At 42.4% G+C, this 25,453-nt stretch overlaps 1 protein-coding gene across 1 annotated transcript in view; it reads left to right on the top strand.

The window, feature by feature from the left end:
• The window catches only part of LOC132958271 (phospholipid-transporting ATPase ABCA1-like), a 149,498-nt gene that overhangs the window by 109,557 nt on the left and 14,488 nt on the right, over positions 1–25,453 (top strand). The window contains exons 40-48 of the mRNA XM_061030999.1: positions 2,761–2,884; positions 4,328–4,457; positions 5,565–5,685; positions 10,908–10,970; positions 12,423–12,529; positions 15,322–15,463; positions 16,397–16,531; positions 18,646–18,749; positions 19,892–19,984. Of these exons, the coding sequence (XP_060886982.1) occupies positions 2,761–2,884; positions 4,328–4,457; positions 5,565–5,685; positions 10,908–10,970; positions 12,423–12,529; positions 15,322–15,463; positions 16,397–16,531; positions 18,646–18,749; positions 19,892–19,984 (1,019 nt within the window). The remainder of the gene's footprint in view (positions 1–2,760; positions 2,885–4,327; positions 4,458–5,564; positions 5,686–10,907; positions 10,971–12,422; positions 12,530–15,321; positions 15,464–16,396; positions 16,532–18,645; positions 18,750–19,891; positions 19,985–25,453) is intronic.

Below are 25,453 nucleotides of genomic sequence, written 5' to 3'. Positions count from 1 at the left end.
ACACTGATGTATGGATTGATGAAAGCGATGCATCTTTCTATATTTAGAGCTGCTTCCACTCCTTATAATTTGTTTCTTTTATACCCTTTTAGTCTCCAGGCAAATGTGTAAATGTAGATAAAAGCCGTGATGAATTATTGTCGAACACATTGCCGGACATCTGAAGGTTTGCTTTGACATCATGATCAATGACGCCCTTTCATCACGCTCTCAAATCTGCCTGAGAGAAACTAGGCCAGTGACCACCTACCCGTGCAAAAAAAAAAAAAAAAAAATCAACTCACAATGTGTGTGTGTGTGTGTGTGTGCGCCCTTTTGATCTGAAACATAACTGTGTGATTTGCCACAAGGGGAGAAGATAGTATTGGTTTCTTCTTTTTGTTATGTGATGTGTACAACAGTGAGATGTAAATACAAATACTTAAAGAAAGGCAAGATTCTTCCACATGACTGCAACTGCTTTATTTATTTAAATTTTCATATGAAGATGGCCTCGAGTCAAATGGATAGAAATCTGTGAAGAGGCTGCTTACACCACACGATGAATCAGGGGTGAATTTTCCATCACGTTAGGTTGTGTGCAGTGGACGCTAGTGGCAGCTGCAGCTACGGTCATGGCTCATGTCCATGTCATAGCTTTGGATGGGTGATAGTGCCCTAAAATTACCTTCAGCATTCAACACTGATATATTGGCTGAACCGGTTAATAGGACAGACTACTTTTTAAATGGAAAAAAAGGTATTAAAAGGGAGCGCCCATAGCCTAGTGGTTATATCGTGCGTCCCATGCACAGAGGCTACAGTCCTCATCGCAGCGGCTGTGGGTTTGAATCCAACCTCTGCCCTTTGCTGCATTTCATCCCCTACTCTTTCCTCCCACCATTCCCTGTCTCTCTTCAGCTGTCCCATCTAACAAAAGACAAAAAAAAAAAGTCCCCCAAAAATAACTGGAGAAATAACAAAAGTGCGTCAATACACCAGAAGGCTTATTTGTTTTCTTACAGAGAGGTAGCTTCACCTAGCATGAAAACTGGAAACAGCTAATCGGGCTCCGTCTAAAAAGGGAGCGAAACTGGCTCGCAGTCACTCTAAAGCTCCCTCGTTAGCATGATATATATGTGCTTCTTTTTTCTTTTTTCTTCCAAAGACTCAGGTGTACAAACAGCAATTAGTTGTTTCATGTGGGTCCATGGTATTGACTACTTCTTGGCTGGAATCAGTTGCTGGGGGACTGTTGCCGAGGAACCAGCTAAGGTTCCAGGAAGTGACTTACAAAAGATACATCGTCAATTAGTGAGCTTTAGAGGTGCTGTTTGATGGATTTTACTACCTTCAGCTGGAGCTGTGCTGCTTTTCCTTGTTTGCTCTGTAAATACGAAGCTAACTGGTATTAACTTACATGTAGTGGTATAAATCCTCTAGTTTAACTTCACCAGACCAACAAAAAGCCTCTTAAAAAATGTTTTTTTAACTTCTTCCTTTGAAATATAAGCGGACATCTGGCTAATTTATGTGAGGAAATTATCTTTAAAGCTGATACGATTTAAGTCCTGACGACTTACAATGTGCATACACTTTTCCTCAACCGCAAACTGAGAGCATATTCAATGAAACTCATACATTACACAGCAGTTACAAACTCAGTGAATACATACTGTGACAATAATCACCATCATCTAGTAATCATGCGCACAGCTTTAACAAGATGCACTGCCTCTCCCTTTCCACCTACTCTTTGCTCGGGCATGACAAAAAAAAAAAAAAAAAAAAAAACAGAAATGATGAATTTATATCCTCCCTCCATGTATGCAAGAGCTTTGAAGACTTTGCTGCAATGAAGCAGTATGCATAATGCATGATCTGTCTTTTGAGCGTCGAGCAGCGCCAAACATAGAAATATTTTGTCTTCACTCTCTCTGCCTCTCCCCCTTCTCTCCCCCCTTCCCTCCCTTTCTGACTTAGTGCGCTTCCCCCTTTATTTGAGCCCGTTCATCACAGCTCTGTCCATTGTGTCTTCACCTAATGAGTTATTTCCGTTTCACCTTTTTCACTGGGGCTTCCAATGATTTGTAGCCTCAGGAAAAAAAAGGAGAAAGAGACAATTTGGTCAAGAAGTTGTGCTCAAGAATGCCCCGTAAAGATAAGACTAGCTCTTAATGTATGCCATATGAATCAATGTGCTTTAGCTTTGTGTTTGTTTGTGTCAGTCTCTTTCTTCTTGATGCACTATTAGACAGAAGAAAAGCACGCAGACACATGCAGAGTGCCTGCAGGTTGTTTTTCTTTAGCTTTGTCTTTTGCGTCCCTGGGTGCTCCTTCTACCCCTCAGTTGCGGTTTTAAGAACATCTGCTTACCTGAGCACCACCTCTTCACTTTTGTGTTTACACATACTGTATGCGTGCACTCTTCACAGATCACACGGCGTGCTCCCTAACGGTTGCTAAATTCCGACATCAAACGGCAAGGATGAACTCAGGCGCCCCGCGCTCCCTCAGCTTGCCATTCGACGCCCCACAACACAACAGCGCAGCATGCAGATGATGACACAGGATGTTTGTTAATTAGCCACGCTTGCGTCAAGGGTGATTCCAAAGTTCTTGCCCCGCCGGCCCTGCTGAGTCAAGTTGCCGAGTCGACACATCGGGCTTGTGCTGGCTAATTCCCAAGCAGGGCTTAAAGAGTCAAAGCTTTTACATGCCACCAATTTGTATGTTGAGTGTTTTTTTTTTCTTCTTTTGTTGGTGCGATATCCTGAACAGAATGTGTCCCGCATCAACGACATCGTGAAGCAGGTGCTGCTGATATTCCCTCACTTCTGCCTGGGCAGAGGGCTAATCGACATGGCCAAGAACCAGGCCATGGGCACACTCTTCAGTAGTTTTGGTAAGAGTCCACCGACACTATCAGCAACACTAATCCTCTTGGGGGGGGGGAAACTCCTCTCTTAATGATTCATTTTGTGAGATTATATTTTCCTCAAACAAGGATAAGGTCTGCCAAACTGAGGAGTGACAATGTGGACTGCATTTGTGGTAACACTTCAAATTATGAGTATTCTGCTACCTTTTAAGATATTTTTTTTCGTCCAAAAAGACGAACTCAATCGAGGTGCTTCATTGTTATGAGGAGACAAGAAGTCTGTTATGTTAACATGATTTTAACAAGCTTTAATGTTTCTTTTTAAACACATTTCTCCTACATTCAGTGTTACCTGGAAGATCTCATTGGTGAATATATTTCCTTGGCTCACTCTGACGCACACAGGATTAGCAGTATAGTGGTAGAACACTGGATAAAGTAACTTATTTGAATGTGCATATGCATGCTTATTTGCATTCCTTTTGCCCATCTGTGAGACCTTTAAAAACACTTAAAGAACATGCCTTTTTTCTTTAAAGTGACACTATACAGTTATGTTTCAAATGCTGGTTTCTTTATCCCACAAGCATGTTCCGCCAGTAATTCAAAGCCCCAAAACTCTAGACCTCTAGAGCTCTTCACTCTACGTGGGTTGAATTCAGTCAGGAGAAAGGGGGCGGCCGGGTTGCAGACGTGGCGTCGAGGGGTTGAGAGGGCCGTCAAGAGGCAAAAGAGCCACATGAAAGAGGAAGAGGAGTCTTACCCGTGGAGAGATGGAGCAGGAAATAGCGTTTTGAGGAATCATTTGCGGTGGCGGCGGAGAGCAGAAAGAGAAAAGCAATCACAAGCTAAAAGGGCCAGCGTGGAGAGGGGGCTATTTACCAGAGAATGAGAATAAAAGCGCTCTTCTTCTTTTTTTTTTTCAGGGGGGGGTTCTTACTCTGCCCCCTCGGGCTCGAGGGTTGTAGAAGCTGAGAGAGGCGCGTTGACGATGATTAAAGTGCGGTGGGGCTGTCGCCAGTTTACTTGCGTGTTTATAAGCCGCGACAGGCTTTTACATAGACAGTACAGGACACCAGTGATTTTCTCACGACATTTGTGACAGCAATTTGTATTTTATTTTTTTTACACTTTGCATTTGAAGGCTAAGTGGCATCTTAACTGCTTGCTCTCACCAATGATTATGTCTCCAAAACACTTCAAAGTGCCGACAAATACCAGCTCAAACTTTTGACAAAGACGTATTTGGCTGGCAATGAAGGAGAACACACATCTGCTAATTCCTTTTTGTTTTGACAAAGATTCTGCTAAATCGTCTTCTGAGCTCGTAGATAAGGACTTGAAATTAACAGGAAATGACACACAGTAATGATGTGTTTAATGACTTACCTTCCTCTGTGTGTATTGACTTTAATACCAGATTTTTTTTAATTGTTTCTCTTCTTTCTCTTCCTATCTTCTTTTCAGGAGAAAACCGTTTCAAGGATCCACTCAGTTGGGATATGGTGGGAAAAAACCTTTTGGCCATGTCCATCCAGGGAGTCATCATGTTCACCCTCACAATCCTCATCCAGTACAAGTTCTTCTGCAAACCCAGGTAAAACTGACAGTTAACAACTGTTTGTTCATTATTATTATCATTAGTGTAAGAAGTGAGTGCTGTACAGGAATGATTAATAAAAAGATGACTAATGGGAGCGCTGGTGGCGCAGTGGTTGTAGTCCTCCAAGCGGGCAGCCCAGGTTCGAATCCAATCTGTGACTCCTTTCCTGCATGTCATTCCCCGCTCTCTCTCCCTCCCTGATTTCAGACTCTATCCACTGTTCTATCTCTCCAATGAGGGCAGAAGAAGCCCCAAATATCTTCAATCTTTAAAAAAAAAAAAAAAGATGGCTTATATCCAATCTTCAACAAAATCCTTTGCAAAGACAACAGCAAAACGGATAAAGACAAAGTATACAAGACCACAAAAATCAGAGAAAAATGTATATACCAGACTTTATATAGTGCAAGTGAATGAGTTATCAACAGCAGGTAATTTTTTTTTAAAGAGTTAAAGCATTGGGGGAAAAAAAAGAAAAGCATTATGTCATGAATAATTGTCATGAGCATATGTTTTAAATGAGAAAAGGAAATGGTATTTATGAATTGAGGGGAGAGTAAAGTGTGTGGGGGGGGGGGGGAACGATAAAAAACGTAGAAATAATAAAAAGTGAATGAATGATAAATTAAAAAGCAAATGGAAAGGCACTCAGGGTATGACATCATCAACATCTCTTTAGCCATTGTGAATGAACTCCTAAGTGTTAGTTGAAATAATGGAAAATCCCATTACGTTTGTAAATGTGAAAGTGGCCTGGCAATGCTTGCTCATGCTGTTGTAACTCTTGTCCATGTTCTCAATAAAGGTAAGTATTTCCCCTCCTAGTTCCTCCATTTGAATCAGTAATGTCCTGCATATTTAGTTAATGTAAAACATCTGTTGCATCTTGAATCTGTTCAGCAAACACTACCCGCTCCAGTGTTTACTTACTTTAAAAGCTTGGTTGCTGTGGTTACTAATGCCCGCAGCTTCTATTATTTATGAAAATTGCAGAGATAGTTTCACCGTGCTTAAACTTTGACCGAGATAATTTGTCCTGCGAGTTCATGTTAATTTTAACGAGGGGTGTTGTGTTAACTGTGGTTGACTTCTCATTGCCAGGCTCATTACAGCGAAGTCATTATCCGAAGAGGAAGAGGATATCGATGTAGCCCGGGAACGTGAGCGGGTGTATGGTGGGCGGGCCCAGAACGACCTTCTGCGGATCTGTGACCTCACTAAGGTGCCGTGTCTGTTATATGAAACGCTTTCTACTACTTTGTGAGTCTCTTCTTTCATTTCTGTGCTTGTTGTATTTTTTAAATTCTTTTTTAAAAAATCTTTTTGGTACCAAATACATCACAGAGAGACTCAAAAAGCTTCTCATTTGGACATCAGTCTACTTAACTGTATCTTCTGACCCCTAAAAGTCCTTTGCCCTTTGTGAATCATCTGCCCTGAATATGACATTTGAACTTTGTTTTGTAAATTTTACATTTTTGCCACAACACCTATACACCAGGGGAAAATGCCATGCATGATTATAATTTGAATGTATTTTATTTAATGTGCAATCAAAATGTGTTCCAATACAGAGCGTGTAACACTTTGCTGCACGGAGAGTGTATAGCTGTCACTAATATTCAACTCTTGTCCTCATTCAGGCCTCAAACAGACGCAGTCATGTTTTTTAGGGTCTCCCAGAGGAAAAGAGTTTTAAACTCTCCTCCTGCCTGTTGGTTTCCATTGTGTTCAGCAGAGTCCACAGCTCTGCGTCTGGTCAAAGCCGTGATAGCGGCTCAGTCAGTATTATTAAGCGCATCATGCGGACAAAGTAGTAGGGAAATCATTGAGCATAAAGCATTCTCATAGTGAAGGGGAAAAAACAACCTCAAATATAAAACATGTCGTAAAATGCAACGGAGCAGTGTCGGTCATACAGCGGCCGTTTTTGAGAGACTGTTGTCATAGAGACAAGACGCAGGTGTGTAGTTTGTGTCAGGTCGTGGTTCTCAAATATTCAGGTCCAGGAGGGTACAGAATTGACATTAGGATATTTGCAGGTAACTGGCTGGGTTTCAGTAGTGAACTTTCCAGGTACAGTAAGATGCAGGTTTGGAAAATTGGACTCATGCAGGACTCATGCAACACAGTTTATCCCCCTCCATGTTAACCTCTCTGACATTATACAGTGACAACCTACACCATTACCTTTTTTTTTTAATAGCATGCATCTTCTCTACATGCATGTTAATGTGAATGTGTGTGGGTTGCAGTTCAATGTTTGAATATTTTCCTCTGCTTGCACCTGCGTTTTTCAGTTTGCAGGGCAAATGGAAAAGACAGATTGCTCTGCTGCAGCTGTGAACATTCACCAACATCATAAGTGGGCATGAGAGGCAAACAGCATTGCATTTTGGGGGGTGTAAAGGTCTAGGCTCCTATACTGCTCTCGACCGAATTTCCCCCAGGGATTAATAAAGTATTTCTGATTCTGATTCTGACCTCGCCTCCTTGCAGCAGGTGAAGTCGAGCATGCTGCATCGGTGCGCACCTCGACACCACGGAGATTAACGCTCCATCCCTCGGCAGATGTTCTCTCCCCGCGGGCAGTGCGGCAGCAGGAAGTGTCGCCACAGCAGCTTCGGTGCCGACAGCTGGACGATCTAGCATCTTTCTTAGCAGCCTTCTTTGCTCCTTTACTCCCGCGGCTTCTCAGTTTCACTACATTTAATCTTTCACTCATTGTGACGCAGCCGTCGCCGCGCTCCCGAGGGTAATTACCGAACAAGTGCAAGGTAAAACATCTGGGTGGTTAATGTATCGCAAATCAACCTGCAAGGTGGAGAGGTTTATTGTATTTTTTTTTAGGCAAAACTTGGCGATAACTTCTTATATGTCTGTTTGCCTTTGATAACGATTAACCTCTACTACGAAGCTTACTTTAGCCAGTTCAAATAATTCAAACATTTAGTTTTGGCAAGCAGTCACTGTTCAAAAACTCCTTCCTGGTTGATTTTTTTTTCTCTGAGATGAAAACACAGTGGCCCAACACAGCACAAAAAAAACAGCAGCGCAGTGGCAGCAGACATCGGGATTCATCCTGCATTGACTCCCACCACAGCTGTGCCCCATCCATTTGGGGGTGTAGATAACAAATTGATCAATGAGCGTGCGCAGCTTCGGTGGCCATGCGCCACAGGCTGAGCCCCTGTCATAAATCCAAGCACGCCTCTGAAGCGATCGACAGGCCATCAATCATGTGTCAAATTCCTGCTCCTCCCCTTCCTTTTCCTGATGCTCCAAACAAGAGCATTTTTTTTTTTTTTTTTTTGCTATGCACCCCACCTGCTAGCCTCCACTTAGCTGCTGCATTATCGTCTGCGCTGTAATCGATGGAGACTGTAATGGAAGTGTGTCCGTCTGTGAGAGTTCTGCAGGCACAGCGCTGTCAGTTTAACCTTCCTGTTGCTCGATAAGTTGACAGAGAAAGTTTAAATGAACCTTGTGACAGCTGTTTGCCGTTAGTACAGTAATGAATGATGAATGGCACCTTGAAACACTAAGAGTATGCCCATGTGATAGTGTGTTAAAGCGGTTCAGATGAGACAGGTTCTGCTGATGTCGGCTCTGCGGTGACCTTTAACGCCTACTCCTCACACGTCCGGGGTGTGAGGAGTCTGCAGTGATGCTACCTGACCATGGACCCGGTATAAGTCCTGGACGGGTGGCAGGTCGGCAATGATGATTTTTTCTATCAGCATAGCACCTTAAAACTGAAATACTTTTAATTTGTGGAAAGGATGGACACCTATTTGGCAGAACCACATGCTAACAAGACCTTCCTAACAGAGCAGTGTCTGTATGATTGTTTACGACCAGAGCTAGTATTCAGAGTTTGAAGCTGGTTTTGTTTTGCAATGCAAATCCATATTTTAGGTTTGCAAAACTGCCGCCATCACATCCTCGGAGCTGTCTCGTCTGATTAGACGTCGGCCTGCTTATCATGACAGCTGCTGTGGTGCTCCAGTCGGAGGGGAATTATCCTTTAATTGCCTTCCTCCTTACATGTATCGCCTGCTTTGATGTAGCTTTAGCGCCGCAAAATATCACTAAAAAGTAGTATGTGTAATCCAGGTTGATAAGTACTGAGTGCTGCTGCCAGATGGCACCGGAGAATGGCGGATCTTTGCAGCTCCTGCTTTTATCACGAGCTTTTGATGTGCCAACTGTGAAATAAATGCAATGTCATTGTTTGTCAGGCTTGAAGTGCAGTTATAAATTTACATTTGCCTGCTAGCCTCCTGAATACAGAGGGGGGGATAGATGACTGTTTCTAATGGTGGAGGATCTGTAATGGAAACGCGTCCTTCGTACAGGCATTCTTTGCTGTCACTTTTCTGTTTTTTTTTTTGTTAATGATCGTTCACTGTTTCAGACCCTGACAGTCACACAAAAAACACTTGCAGCATTCATGGAGAACTGTGTTTTCAACTTTTTAAACACAGAAATATAGCCAAGAGTTGTCTCTTTTTCATAACTCAATGGGGCACAGCAGTGTCCTTGATTTTGAATGCTGAGTGTCTTCACTGTCACACTCAGCAACAACAACAAAAGGCCTTGTCGTGTCTTCCTTGCTCGAGCAAGACAACGCTTCTTTTTAACAACTTTGAAAAACATATCAAACTCTCACATAGTCTCGGGTGCGGAATAGCGCCGCAATCGCTAAACACCTCATTTTGTCGAATTTGTACTTTCTGTATCGGGTGTTTTTTGTTTCTTTTCTCAGAAAGTAACAAATCAGGACCACCTCAAGTGTGTGTTTCTTTATACCGCCTCTGGGGAGATTTTCAGACGACACACCTTCAATTCAAATAAGAATGGATCAGTCCGGTCAGCGGGGGAGCGTTTTCGGATTCAGCATGGAGAGCTTTCAAAGAAAATGTGAAAAAACAACAACCGGCTTGTCATTTCCAGTGACACAACAAGATCTTAGCAGGATACTGACTCACAATCGGAACATGAGAGCCATTTGTACTGAGAAAAGATTATTCATCTCGAGTGAATTTCATGTATTTCACTTTCAGGCAGTAGTAGGAGCTTTAGGGTTTTTAACAGCTCCCTGACGATGTCATAAAATAAACTATCCAATGGAATGTAGGACTGCAAAATGATGCGCTTCTTTGTCCAGATCACTCCTGTTTTCTCCTCGTGTGTGAGAGAGAGCTTACCTTTTAAATGATGGTAGGTAGGATTGTAAATTGTTGCTGAGGATGCAGAGAGAATAGACGTAAAAAAAACGTGGGTCAGCATTGCTGTCTACCATTACCCCTCTGTATCCACCCTGCAGTCTCTGCTTCCTTCACCTCATTTTACCATCCAGCTCTGGTCCTATTGTTTGAAACCACGTCTGATTTGCCCAACAGTGACCGAGGTTATAATAGTTTAAAGATATTTTTGGGGTCTTTTCTTGCTTAGATAGGAGAGCTGAAGAGAGAGAGAGGAAATGTTGGAAGGAGAGAGAGAAGGGGATGAGTTGCAGCAAAGGGCCGAGGTCAGTTTTGAGGACGAGGACTACAACCTCCATACATGGGGCGCACGACAAAAACCACTAGGCTATCAGGCGCCCCGGGTTATGATAGTTTTTAGTCTTTTATTTATAGTTTCTATTTCATTCTGGCTTTGTGTTTTCAACTTCAGTTTAGTCTTATTACATTTTTAATGCTGGTTTGTTGATTTTGCTGTTTTGGTTTGACTCGAGATGTGTCTTTTTCTACTGCGCTTCCCTGATGATACAAGTCGATTCCAGAGATTGTTCTAATTCCCAAAAAGTGTCCAAACTATCTGATAATACATCAGCAGCATGTCATGTTAAAATGCTCACAGTGAGCATGTTAGCATTACAAACATTATGATATAATTCAGCTCAAAGCACAGCTGAACCGAGGAGCCCTATAGTCGTCAGAATCCAAGTAGGTCTCCTGGTTTGTAATGAAGATCACACTGTCCTTTGTGTTCTGCAGATGTCTAGACTTCTACCTGGTTTACTTGATTATTGGGCCGTCTTGTACTGAGGTGGCACTCAGATTGGGGAAAGATTTCCTCATGAATGCCATCACTGCACCCACAAATACTAATGTTCCTGCCTCTTCTACCCCCTGTGCAAATGTATTTTTATTACCTTTTTCCCATTTGGCTGCTCTAAATGTTGCAAATTATGCCTTCTTGTTAAAATTTCACTTTTTCTCTCCCCCTCCTTTTTTCCCCCCCACCTGCTTCTTCTATCTTTTCTTCCTCCCTGCTGCTCTGGTCGAGCGCTCCATATTTTCTCCAGCTATCCTCTCTTCCATCTTTCCTCGTTGTCTGCTCCCCCACCTTCCCCCCTGCCCCCCTACCTCGCTCTCCTTCTCTGTCTCTCGTTCTCCGGCTGGCTGCTTGATTCATTTTATCGTCTGCTCTCTGCAGGTGTACCCCCGGAAGAGCACCCCTGCTGTGGACAGGCTATGTGTAGGCGTACCTGCTGCAGAGGTGAGCCAAATGTTGCTGCATCACACGAGAACCTTTTCAAGCCTGCGGTGTGTTTGCTTCCGCTGCTACCAGAGGACTTTCTTACTATTTGCATGTTGAATACTTTTCAGAAATAACCAGGAACACCAACATTGGAAAACATCTTGTGTTGTTTGTGATAATTATAACTTGGCTTAATAATACACATCATACTCGTATTTGAATATGAATGACAATATTTACAAAATATTGATGTTTTAAAGCAGGGACATTTGCTGAGATTCTCTCTCTCTGGGTTTCGATTTGCAGTTTACAGTTATTTCTCGAAGATTTGATTTGGCTGTGTCCTGCTGTTTTTTCCAAGTGAAATCAAAGTATCTTCCAAAGGCTGCTTAGAGAAGGCGTTGGGAGGAACACTAATCTGCTTATCGGGGCTTGTTTTCTGCCATTATGCTACTGCCAAGCGTGTGTGTGTGTGTTGAAAATACACACAGGCACACTGGTGGAAGAATCTGTGAAGCGAAGACCAATGATGTTTAAAGCAGGGATTATCAGTGGGAGACCAAATTGGCTATATACAGCAGAGGAAACTTTCACACAGTTTTGGACTAATGGGCCTTTGTGAAAAAGTGATGCACTGTCCGTGTAAAGCATCCACACTCATCGCACAAACCTATACACTCACACCGCTGGAAGCCTGATTTCAACATAATCTCAAATGCTGACAGTCGTCCGTGCTCGCTGGGCTTTGCGTTAGTATCCATCCTTCCTGCCGCTGTTTACTCAAAGCCCAATGTAAATGCCACCCAAATATATTGTCATTCATGGGGGCTCTGCTGATCACACACTGCATTTCCATGCATTATTTACATCCGGCTTTGCCCCTCTTCTATGCATTCACAAGCGCGGGTCACAAACAAGCAAGGGATCAATGAATGACAGAAATCAAATATTTATGCCGGAGCCGGAGCACCTAAGGCGGGTCACATGACCACGGGGCTCTGCGGAGATGACTTCCTCTTCCTGATGCACATGCCCTCCGGAGGGAAGTAAAAAAAATCAGCAGCATCAGGGAGAAACTGCGGAGAGAGGTAGAAATTTACAGACACAGGAAGAAATGCTTTTGGGAATGGTCTTGTTTTTACAGTGTTTATTCCTGTGTGCCTGCCATGTTGATTTAGTGTTTTGTTGTTTTGTTTGCGCACAGAAATATATCAATTTTAATTTACAGCACTGGGCTAGTCATGCATAAACACTTGCCTCAATGTGTGTTTGTACATCACTGCCCAAATATGCACACTTTGTGTAGATTGGCTTCATTTAAGAGGTTAATGGTTCCATCATATGCATAAAGATTATTTGAAATGTCAAGCATCATGTCTCCTGTCTGTTTTTTGTCAGTGAGGCTTGCATATACAAATTACTGTTTTCTAAATGGAGGCCCCCCCCCCCCCCTCTTAAATTCTCTTTCAGTGTTTCGGCTTGCTGGGAATCAACGGGGCTGGAAAAACCACCACGTTTAAGATGCTGACAGGAGACATCCCAGTCTCCAGTGGAGAGGCCTTCCTAAATGGATACAGGTGAGGCGCTAACTCCCACTAGAGCCCCTGGTAACTTGTCATAATTAGCCACCCAACATGGCTGCTCAGATGGGGATCAAGCTGAGGGGTTGTGTTTTTTTTTTTTGGTTTTTTTTATAGCTCACTCTCTTTCTCTTCTTCTTTGTAACACAGCTTTCTATTTCTCCATCCTGCGAACTCTCAGGCTTTCGTTTTTTTTTTGTTTTTTTTTCTTGGCTAGGTAGTTTCGATATCTCTTATACATTCTCTGCCTTTTCAACTCCTGCTTCTCACATGTCTCCTCTCTGCGATATTCTCAGAAATGCTGGAGACTCTGCTCTCGCTGTCTTTCTGCCTCTTTCACATATTTCATTCCCTTTTCCACATCCTCCGCCCTGTACCTTGCTCTGTTTTGTGTCTCTGCCTCACGGAATCAGTCAGAGGAAATCTTTGTACATGCCGAAAAAATGCATTGACACCAACAAGAAGAGACTCAGGCACCTGAGCGAGAATGCTTTTCCCTCCTTTATTTTTAGGCACAAACTACAAGGCAACACGTCTGAGCCTGGTCGAGTGAAAGCTGTGGTTGGTTTCACACTGCAGCGGATGCTATTAGATGTCCATTTATACATCTGCTAATTGACTTTGTGTTCGACAAAGAACAAGAGCTGTATAGAGCGAGGCCTAACACAGCAGTGATAATGTTGATTAATGCAAGTAAAAGAGATCAAAGGAAGATCCGAGAGACCTTTAGGGGAAACAATAAAACTGAAAAGAGAGAAAAGCAGATGTGAGAACACCCACGCTTCTGTTTTCAGCTCATTATCATCTCTGTGGATTGGCAAAAAAAACAAAAAACGAAGATCGGCAGAAGAGAGGAAGCAGCAGCTCTTAAATAGAAGTTATCTCCAAACAATTACGTCTCTTTTCTGTGATTGTGTGCTCACAACACACGTAGCTGTAGCTTGCATTAGCCGCACGGCTAACAACCGACAGCCAGCAGTGGTTTATCAGAAGACTCTTGTTGTGGAAGAAGGAAGAGCAAACCGACAGTATCAGTCAACCTCATCAGATGTAATCGTATAAATGTTTAAAAAAAATGATTTGTGGGGGGGCGCTGGTGGCGTAATGGGGTAGTGCGCATTAGGCTTAACTCCTCCAAGCGGGCGGCCCAGGTTCGAATCCAACATGTGGCTCCTTTCCCGCATGTCATTCCCCACTCTCTCTTTCCCTGATTTCCATCTCTATCCACTGTCCTTTCTCGCTAAAAAAAGGCACAAAAGCCCAAAAAGAAATCTTTAAAAATAAAAAAATTAAAAGATTTGTGTGCGTATAGGGCCTCCCTGCTTCTGTTACAAGTTTACCACAAATTATTTCCAAAATGAACTTGAGAAGTTTAACAGTTTAGAAAAGACACATCCCTTGTCTTTATTACCATTGTCGTCTTTCTACACTTGGTATGGGGCCAAACCTAGCTGGCAATAAGCTTAACGTAGCTTAAGGAAAACAAGCCTTGTCAAAAATAAGACCAATCCGCCCACCAGCACCATAAAACCTCACTAATTAACATATCACAGCACATAAACCCTCATTAAAGCCACTCCTAATAAAGCCAATACTGTCGTTTTTACTCTTTGGTTTTTGTTTGTATTCAACACATTTGTAAGTTAATTAGTTCTGTTAATTAGCTTTTAAAGTGCTGCCACCGTTTGCTTTTCTGTTGGACAGAGCAAGTCTAGCTCTCTACGAAGCTCCTACCTCTTGTTCATGCAGCTGCCATCAAGAAGGCAAATAAGAAAAGCCCAAAATAATCGTTTCTGTTCAGAGTTTATGTGAAGCCTAATAACACGACCGTGTGTTCTAAATCTATGCTAGTAACATACGGTAGTGTCATGTTTTTTTTAACCTCAAGAGTACCTGTAGCTCCTCAGCTCCAAGCTTTACTTTGAGGCAATGAATACCAGCCAATCACTGAACAGCAGTTCTGGCCAATCAAGTAGCAGTACAGTAGAGCTGGATTAGTGGCTACTACATTGAAAACTTTTGTTATCACCAATCTTATCTTAGCTAAAAAGAAAACAGAATGTAAAACCAGGCAAACTTTGAGCTTACTGTTTCTGTTTTCAGATCCAGCAGCCTCTCGACACATCAAATCACATTTAGCTTCCCCTGGGCTTAGCATTGCTCGTGGAAAATAACAGGAAAGAAATGGGCTCGAGATTATCTGTAAAGAAAACAAAGCAGCTGTGAAAAGAAGAAGAAAAAAACTGTAATGTCTAGTTGCCTGCTGGTGGTGAAAGTATTAATATTGTGACCTATGGAATGGCATGACTGCAAATAAACTACTGCTGCCATTCTAGTGGATACATGTTGATATGTCTGGAAGTATATGTATGGCATATTTTTTTTTTTTTTGATTGTTTTTCGCTTGTTTCCTTTTTTGGTTTAAATGGAGAAGAGATTGTGGGGACACTTGCTTTAGTCCATGAGTAGAGAATGAGAAATGAACCTCTCTGATGCTCTTCATTAGCTTGGCAGTGTTTCAAAAAGAGACACAGGCCTTTGCTCCCTCGGCTCTGATTTTCTCTCTCTAATCAAGATTGTGTCGATACGTGATTCATCTTTCCAAGTAAATCAATGTTAAACTCAGATCCCTTTGGAAAGTATTTTGCAACACAAGTGTCTGCTTTATGGCCTTCAAACTGTTCTCATTGTTCATTTGATATTATCTGCCTTTAAAGGCATCTTTAGATCTGCATCTGAAACATGAATGACGTCCATCTGCAAATCTTTATCATCTTCTCTTTTCCAAGCATACGAACACAAATGAGGGACGTGCACCAGAACTTGGGCTATTGTCCCCAGTTTGATGCCATTGATGAGCTGCTGACTGGGCAGGAGCATCTGGAGTTTTACGCCAGGTTACGAGGGGTACCGGAGAAAGAAGTCACTATGGTAACCACTGCATCCATTCACACTTTTTGTCGTTGTGCAACAAAGAAATTGTCACTTGTTGTCATGCAAAGCTAATGTTGGAAAGCACAATGGATAGCTGATGTAGATTATTTGTCAAGCTTTTACATTTGGAATTCACAATATTGCAAGAACAATGTATGTCCTGTTGGCTGGTTTTCCATTTTATTTTTACCATCAATATACTATTCAACTAGAATGCATGTAGAGCGAGTTTAACATCACACTCACAGTGATAGATTTCCTCGATTGTCAAAGCCATACATTATAGAAAATGGCCTGTGGTAGAAAAAGCAGCAGCTGTGGGTTACGGCGCTACATTATTCACCATGCCCGGTGGTGTTGCTGGCCCTGTGCGGCCTCCCTGCACTCCTCTTGCACCTCCCTCTCCTCCAACAGTGAGATCAAAAGAGGACGAGGGGCTGGTGGGGACCATAGGCCCTCAGACCTGGCGCCAGGACTTTGATCTCTTAGCTCCAGTGTATGGGGACTCAGTGCTGTGCTGCAAGCAGAACTTCTTTTTCCTCTAGCCCATTGTGATGTGGCTTACTGCGGCCATTCTCCATCCAAACTGACCTGTTGTGATCGTGAAAATATGCTGTATTTTCAAACACAATATCTTTTATTCTGACACCATAACGTGTGATTTGCGATTTGGAGATATTGTGCGCCAAATTCTGACTAGATGTTGTTTATGAAAACAAGGAGAATGGTGAAGTGCTTCTGCAGTTAGTGATTAGGGTCTTACAGTGATGCCAGCTGTCATGTCTCGTCCTTGAAAACCACAGAGCATAAATACATTACAGATCCAAGCCAAAATATCATCCATCATGAAGAGTGTGATGACGGGGTGTTTGAACACTTCTCTTGATGCCGTAAATGCTTTGGTCACTTTGATTTCTTCCTTCAAAAAAGGTTGCCGAGTGGGGGATCCAGAAACTGGGACTTGTCAAATATTCCAACAAGTCAGCAGGAACATACAGCGGCGGGAACAAACGCAAACTTTCCACAGCGATGGCTCTGATCGGATGTCCCCAAGTGATTTTCCTGGTAAGCTTCATCTTTACAGCTCTGTCGTACATTGTGTGTGAATGTGATACGCTGCTGTTTTATTAAGCCTTAAGAGTGTAACACTTTAGATCAATATTGATGCTGAGCTGATGTTTGGATTACATCCGTTTTTCTCTGTTTACAGGCACACTGAGTCTTGACTGTAGTGAGAAGATGATATCATGTAGGAATTTAGGGTCATGTATTTAAAAAAAAAAAGGAAAAAGTGCGATCAATCTCGTGATGCTTTACTGAATTTTCTAACGGGATTATAAGTACATTAGTCATAGATGAGAAAGGAGTTTTATCTGTGGTCCCTCACTGGTCATACTCGAGTTCATTTTTATGCAGGAAGGACCAATTCCTTTAGAAGAACCTAGAGCACACTGGACTGTGTTTGCACGCATTAAAAACCCATTCATCAGGACTTAAAACTGAGCGCAAATGCATTTTCTCTCTGATGGAAGATTAATGAAGGTATGACTCAGAATACGCCGCTTCTCATTCTTTCAGTTCAGCTGCTTTAATATGCATTAGGAATTCATGTCCCTCTTACCGTGAGGGACAAACTTCATTCACCTTTAATTGGACTTTGAGGCTCCTTGGGGGGGGGGGGGAATATTCAAATAATTTCAAATCATACTTGTTTTCCTATATCCCACCCACCACGTCACATGGCCTAATAAAGGAGACATATTGGCTTATATAGATACATTTACATTTCAGTTCATGCAATTAAATTAGCTGTAATAAATGCATTACTTTGCATGATTTGAAACCATCAGTCAGATTATGCTGCTAATTCACTGTAATGACTAATCAGCCAGGTAATGATAATCCATAATAAATTACATTTACGGAATAAGCTTTCTGCTTACTGGATCAGTGAGGAGCCCACCGAGCTAACATGTTCCAAACCTCCTTATTTACTTGCCTTAGCCAGGCTAGCCCTTACTCCGAGGCAGAGGGATAATGTGTTGTCAGTGTGTGTGTCAGTTTCAGTATTGTGTACTAGCCTGGGGAGCTCAGGCAGCCTTGAGGCAGTGCCACATAGGGTCTGCACAGGGACACATTGGGCACGGTGATGGAAATAGCCCTTGGGATTTGTAAGACTCTGCAAGCAAGGGGGAAACAGGCCTGGAACGAAACCAGCCAGTGGACTGAGTACTGTCACTCTCTAATCATGCATTGACAGAATAGCCCCGAGGAAAAGAAACAGCAGGTCACTGAGACCGAGTGTGTGTTGTGCTGTTTTGGAGAATGCTACAGTATGTGTCGACGTTATGTAGAAATGTTTATACACAGAATTTACCCAGACTTAACCCATGTCTGTCTGGGTTTTATACATGTCCTACTTTTGCCTGACATGTCTGTGTCTCATTTACTTATATGTGTTACATCAATACACATGCATTTTGTCTGTTAAATCTTTGCACTTTATTTTTGCTGCCCCGTGATTGTACACAGATTATGCAGAGTACGCAGATTAAATCACACACAAATACTTTTCTATAGAGATGAATTATTCACAAAAGCCCAAACAAACAGACCTGATTATTAAAACTTGTAAAAAAAAAAAAAAAAAACACTGAATGAAGCAGTTTAATGTTGAAATCACTGTCTCTCCATCGGTCTACAGAGAAATGAGCTGAGCTGGTGCTAGCTTGTGTCTGATAAACAGCGTTTCATTTGTTTACATTAGCATATCTCCTTTTTTTTTGTTTTGCCAAGGTTTTCATTGTGAGCCGCATAAACGACAAGGTTCTCGTTCCCTCCAAAACTAACAGATCAAATGATTAACATGGATGAAAGGAGGTTTTTCAAAAGTCAGTGATACTCCTTATTGGGACTTTTGCAGCTGTGAGACTAGCTGAAGCTAACTTTAGATTGCTACCTGACCATAGTCTGTTGTCTGGTTAAATGGTATAGAGAGAGAAAAATCAGTGATGTGGCTTTATAACACTCCGAAATTGCTCAAAATCATCTAATGAAAGCAAATTTTTGCCACGATTTGTTTGTGTTCTTTGCCCTTATCTATTTCCTTTTGAGATGCCGAGGTGAGGTGAGGAGGGACATAATGGGAACTGTTTTAAAGCGCCTGTATTTATTTTCAGGATGAGCCCACTACTGGGATGGACCCCAAAGCCCGGCGCTTCCTTTGGGACTGCATCCTGAGTATCATCAAAGAGGGACGCTCAGTTGTTCTCACATCACACAGGTGCAACAAACAGTCTTTACCTATTCATTTCCTCTGACAGATTCACTTGCTAAGATCAAGCCCAAATATTTTGACTCTTCAGCTGAGAAAGCACATCAGCCAAATTGTCCATAAAATGAACATGAGCGCTAAGTATTGTAATTATAATTGATTGGGCTTGCACTTTATTTGGGAGGTATTGTTTCCTGCACTGCAGTTAATATCGGCTGCCAGAAAAACACCGGGGCTGCTCTAAAGCTTTCATGAAGCGCGAGGGCAAATTGACTGCCTGGCACTTGTTTTTTTCTTCCATGAAAAGAGAAACTGTCAATAACAGCGCTGGAGTCTTTTCATTATCCAACACTTCCTGAAGCAGAGTTAGCTTTCCCAACTTTTTCTTCTGTAGTGTTAGCTAGTTCTGGACATGGTTGATGAGAAGAAAAGAAAATAAAGCCCAAATTTTTGTGTGAAAATAAACTTGATGGTGCAAGTTGTTATGGAGCGTTTTACAATCACATGCCTTTTTCATTTTACCCTTTCTCAAATTGCCCGTTTTTTTTTTTTTCAATTGTTTGAGCTCCTGGCAGTGCCTGTGAATAATCTCATTCATTTGGACCAGATAATTCTCATAACATGTGTTCCCTTCATGGAGAAATAAAAGCATTTGTTGTTGTCCCAGGCAATGTGGCTGAGCTGCATCCAATCGTCCATGGCCTGACCAGGTGGTTGTGTTTTGTTAAGTGGCAGATTCACCAGGTTTTACAAAGTCATAATCCTAATTGCACCATTCCTCAGAAAGGCTTCACAGGTTTCGCCTCAACTACAAATGAGTCCTGCTACAGGCCTGCACCGAAAGAGAAAAAATGAGCTGATAAGAGCTACAGATGGTCCCTTCCTCCCCCTCTAATTACCAAATTTGTCGTCCTTTTAATGTGTCAAAGTGGACATTTAAAAAATTCTCTAAACCAAACTTTAACTGTAAATGTGAAGAGAAGGTCTCAGGAAATCATTTTATTATGAAAAACTATTTGCTTGACTTGAACATTTGCATATTTGGGGAAGAATTCAGGAGGACAAACGTCAAAACATACCTGAATTAGACCAAATAGACCAAAGCTTCTGGTTTTTATTGCTTGTCCTTCTTTTCCCCTTTCTTTCAACAGCATGGAGGAGTGTGAGGCACTGTGCACACGCATGGCCATCATGGTGAACGGACGCTTCAAGTGTTTCGGAAGCATTCAGCATCTTAAGAACAGGTGAGTGTCTTTCTTTCTACCATCGAGTGCATTCGACCAAGTGTACAATGAAACGCATCTTTGAAGCTCCTTGAATTGAGATGAAAGAACTCCCTGGCTCCCACTGATGTGCTGGGTTATTTATACACCCTATATAAATAACATAAGACCACATCATGAATAAATAGAAGAATTTAGTTTTAATAAAGTTTCAGAAGGTAAAAGTTTTTTCAAGGAAAACTGGAAAGTCTAGATCTTTTATCATTTATTGTCGCAGCTCAGAATGACTCTTTGGAGGTGCTTTAAAGAAGAACACTGCACTGCGCTACCAGTGGGACCTAGCATACACACAACCACTTTGATCAATATCATTATAGAGCCGTTTTCACGTATGCACTCTATGCAATTCTAGAGAATATAAGGAGGACTGCTCCTGAAATCCTCCTGATCTGGTTGTTCACATGTGTATCTCACAGTGGGAGACTACACAGGTCAGACGGGAATGGGAGCCGGGGGGTCTCCTGTGGCAAGACATGTTGTAAAAAGAACAACTGAAGAGGATTTATATATGTGACGCAACAATGAGAATATTTTCCTTTATACTAAAGCTATGTGTAGTCCTGACAGAATCACAATATCAACAAATGAACAGAGAAGAACATACTGGCAAACTGAAAACAATTTAATTACATACTCAGAGATCGTCCAGGTTGCCTGCATACGGTGGTGCACCTGACTAGACGTCCCCACCCCCTCCCACTCAGGTGAATTCTCCTGATTACTGTATATCCTTTATTTTAGGACATCGGGTAGTTGCGTTGCCCCATTTCCAGTCCCAAGGCTAAGCTAACTAGTAGCCTGCTGTAGCTTCAAATTTAGCATCACGTAGAGAGAACCTTTAAAACCATGTAGATAATTCACTAAGCTAGGTACAAAAGCTAATTAGCTGAGCTTAGCTTAGCATAAAGGCCTTAAAAATGGAACATGGCTAGCCTAGCCTGTTTAGATTTCTTAACAGTTGGATTCATTTGCCTTTGGACTGTACCAGGCTAGATGCCTTTTCATGGCCTTCAGGCTAACCTCAGCTAACTAGTAACTTGTTCTAGCTTTAAATTTAGAATTCAGACATGCGAGGGATATTAATTAAATGTATTTAAAGGTCCCATATTATGCTTTTTCTGGTTTTATGTGCTCTTTAGTGTGTTTTCCAAGTGTCCTGTGCATGTTTAGGCACATCTATGTGCAAAAATTCAAAGTCCAACTGACCAGTAACGACAGAGCGGATCGGCAGACCAATCAGAGCAGACTTGGCCCACGTGGGGTCTAACAGTGGGGGCTCAGCAGAGCGTAGCTGACAGACTCAGAGCGTCGAGGGAGCAAGGAGGAGCAGTACATGAAAACAGACACTTTTTTCAGACTTAAGCTATTGTGAACGTACAAAAGTAGGTACATAGATTAAATATAAGAACCCCAAAAAGGGCATAATATGACCTCTTTAAAGGAAGACAAGTTAGTGTTTACTCCTACATGTAAATGTATCTTTACATTCCTTCAATATCACTCCCACATACTTTATATGCTTTGAAACTTGTTTGTATGCCTGCCTCGCTAAACACTCATTATAGTCTACTTAGTTAAATATGTTTCTTTAGCTTAGCATCATTAACATTATTGTATTGATTTTACATGAAACGACCCTTATATAAGGCATTTGTGAAGGAAGTAAGGTCTGTGGGTGTCAGATTAGTGTCCAGGGTCTTTCACCATTATCTCAAGCTCAAATTAGTTTCTCTACAGACCCATAAATTCTCTTTTCACTATCCGTGTCTTTATGCACAGCTGTAGCAGCCTTTGTACATGTCGCTTGATTTGTTTTGTTACATCTCCATCACATATATCCTCTGCCCTTAACTCTTAGTACTTGGGTCTGCTCTCTGGTGTTCATTTGACATTTCCCGAGGCCGGCGCTCACGCCCCCGAGCCCTGCATGTAACATTTAGGCCCATCCATTAGCTTAGGTACAGTCTGCTGACATCATTACCTCTCTTTTGTGAGTTCTTCTGAGAGAAAAGGACGTTCCGGCGGCACACGAGAGCCACACACACTCGACAGGAATATGTGGTGGCAATCGTTGGGAGAGAAAGATCAATACACCTGGGACAAGGGGTGGAGCGGACTATTTTTAAAGTTGTGCCGGGATTAGGGCGCAGCACAGAGGGGGCAACCGTGTCAAGGGTATTTCACGTCAAGAGCGTTAATGTCATGTCATTGGCTACTGTCTCTTTGTAGATAGAGCAGAAAAAAAAAAAAAGGGGGAGAACGAGGGAGAGTTGAGAGGAGAAGGGCTAGAGCGATGTAGCAATCAGTCCCTCCCAGATGTTAGGGTAATTGACAGATCCTCTGTGTCAATTACATCCTGTCTGTAGGGGGACGAGTAGAGTGGTGTAAATAATTTATGAACCTCACAGGAGGTGTCGGATAGGTACGAGCCGGGGGGAAGGGACGAAGCACTAAACAGGAGGAGGAGAACAGAGGGTTAACACATGTCCCACTTCACTCAATGTACTATCAGGTAAAAGGGAATCTCACTTCACAAGACAGACAAGTGAGAGGAGGCCAGATAAGCATGACGACTACGCTGATTTTTAGTTCTTATTTTAGATCTCACACGTACAATTTATACACTGCTGAAATGCTACTGCTCAGTTCTCGCCACGCGGTGAATAATTTCTAATTAAGCGTCCCTATCTCCGCAGCGCTCTGTGTAATTAATGTTTCATGAGGTGTGGGACCCTGTTAATGACTGAAAAGGCAATTAAGGACTGTCTTCTCTGTTTTCTTTTCTCGTCACTATCCCACCACATGTTTGTCCCCCCCCCCCCCCCCGCCCCTCCCCCACCGATCCTGGTGTAGCATGTGATCCTGCATCATTTAAGTTGAGCCTCATCAATCCAACTTTGCAGGGCCGAAGCACAGAGGCCGTTTCTGTGTGCTCGCCTCCACAGCCTAGTCCATAATGTGGGCTGATTCTCACAAATGCACAAGCTGTTGCCGGTTTGAAAATGGGAAGAGTTCCATCAGACAGCAGGGGTTGGGAATAGGACGGGGGCAGGCGTGGTGATAGAGGCAGGTGGTGTACGCCGTTGTCACACGGCATGAGCGCGTGACCTGCAAAGCTCGGGGTGTCTCCTCTTCCCCCTTCCCCCCACATCCCATATTCTCCATCTTTTTCTCATCACAAGCCCCTGAAAGGAGAGTAGATTCTCACCACAGGGGCAGCTCTCACATTTTGACCCCCTATTGCTCACCCTCAGACATTCCCAGCCCCTCACTCCCCCCTCCAATCGCCTCTCCTCGTTCATAACCCTCTCTCCATATTACCCTTATTTATTCCTCCTTCTGCTACTCTCAGGTGGCCGGGCTTCCAACGCAGCCATCCAAGTGCTTGTTAGTGCTGCCCCCTTTAGTTCAGTGATGACCCTGTCTTTATCACCAAGATGCCCTTCTGCTGCTCTAACAACCCTCGCCTCCCGTCTATCAATCAAACCCCAAATGAGCCAAAATAGCTCGTTTAAACTGCCCGAGAGGTGGTCAGCATGTGAGAGAGGGGCTCAAGATTTGATTTAGACGGCTGATTCCAAACAGCAGGGCGGCCATTGTAAGAAGCCCCTTCATTATGTTCCTCGGTGGCCGTTAAAAACATCCTCCTTACCTGTCCTGAACCTCAGACAATCAAATCAATCACACATCCAGGAATATAGGAAAGGCTGACGGGGGAAGGGGGGAAATAAATAAGTATTAAAAAAAAAAGTGCATGAGGCTGTAAATAGTGCTTTAGCACAGCAGTGTGCTGGTATGAAAGCTCCCAGGTGTTAAGTAAACCCAAATGAAGTGGAGGAACCAATAAAAGCAGCTTCAAAGCTCCTCTATAATCTTGTCAGTGAGGAAGGACACCCTCTAGCTGATGCAGGATATTTCTCTGATTGATATCATTCATATCCCTTCTTCATACCCACAGTAAGTACACACCACAGCCCGTGCTCTTATTTTCTCCTTGCTTAAAGCACGTCATGATATAAAAGTAGGGGCTAAAGTGCCTTTAATGCATTAAGGTAATGCAGTGGAGAGTTTTTACAAGAGTGGTTTCTAAAAGTTTGGATCAATCTCCTGAAGTTGATGTTGAGAAGTCCAATAAACTCTGTCCCACTCAGTCCACGTCAGCTCTGCAGGTGGGCTGTTAACTGAATAGTTTATGGCTTTTAAGTGCATGTCACCAACAGAGATGGATGGCAAAATAATACTCTTACGGTTTACAATGCACATCAACGTAGGCGTAATTAAGGCTGCCAGAACATTGACACACAGGCGGGTGTGCTGTACATGCTCTGTACGCATGTGAGAGTGTAAAGTCATCATTTATTTTGGATTGTGGTTCCTGTGCAGACATTAGTTATCATAGCTTATTCTCAAGGCAAGCATCTGCATCTATATTTGATCCCTCAAGGTCTGCAGAAATTGCTACATAGCTCAGGATATTTTTTATTATGTCTGGCGTGAACTGTGCATGTTTGAAAATACTGCAGTAATAACTTTTACAGGCCAGATGATGGCCTTCGTGCCAGATTACTTTTGAAACGCAATATTGCATGTAAACACCTTGTAAATATGTCTTTAGATGGAGGCAAACTGTCAGTGCTGTTCAATCAAAACTAGCATTGAGGACAGATGAAGCTGTCTTTTTTTTTTTTTACATTTCTATCTTAGCTCAAGGTCCGACCACTTCCATTTATCCCTTTAGATGCTGGAAACTGCATCTCATGGTTTTGTTACAATCTGTAAGTCAAAATGCTTCTTTCAATGTTATGATTGACTAACTGTTCAAATTACCACTTCTTATTCTTGTCAGCACTACAAGGCCAAACTGTGACAGCTTAAAAGCACAGAAAGTATTACCTTGATACTTGTTAACAAGCATATGACCATCATTATCCAGTATTTTTAGATTCATTTTACATTAATTCACACATTAATAAAGTCATTTTCTGTAGGCGTTACAGTCAGGAGCAGTGTTTTTGTTATCTGCTCCCTGTTTTGTTTCTATCTTCTACTGACAAATCACATGGATGACACACTTTCTCCAATTGTTTCATGTTATTCCACCAACTTACTGTCAAACTCGACTTTTTAATTCCCTGAGGGAGAAAAATGTGGAGAACAGATTACACATAGACCTAAGCACACAGACTTACATAGAGCACGTTGTATCAATCAACAATGTGAGACACATCAGATAGTTTAAGATACATTATATCATCTCACTGGCCACTTAAACTATGTGCAGCAAGTTTTTTTTTGCAATGAATTAGCCAGGAAGGTGAAGCAGCCATAAACAATTGTGAGTTTAAATCACAACCAAAACTGTTTGAGCTTGAAAAGAAAGTGGTGCCACTAAAGACACGGCCACAGCACTGTCATTGAACATTTTAGTAT

Source organism: Labrus mixtus, chromosome 23, assembly GCF_963584025.1.
Source record: "Labrus mixtus chromosome 23, fLabMix1.1, whole genome shotgun sequence".
In the NCBI taxonomy this organism is placed as follows: domain Eukaryota; kingdom Metazoa; phylum Chordata; class Actinopteri; order Labriformes; family Labridae; genus Labrus; species Labrus mixtus.
Note: the sequence above shows the minus strand (reverse complement) of the source record. Positions and strands in the feature narration are given on the sequence as shown.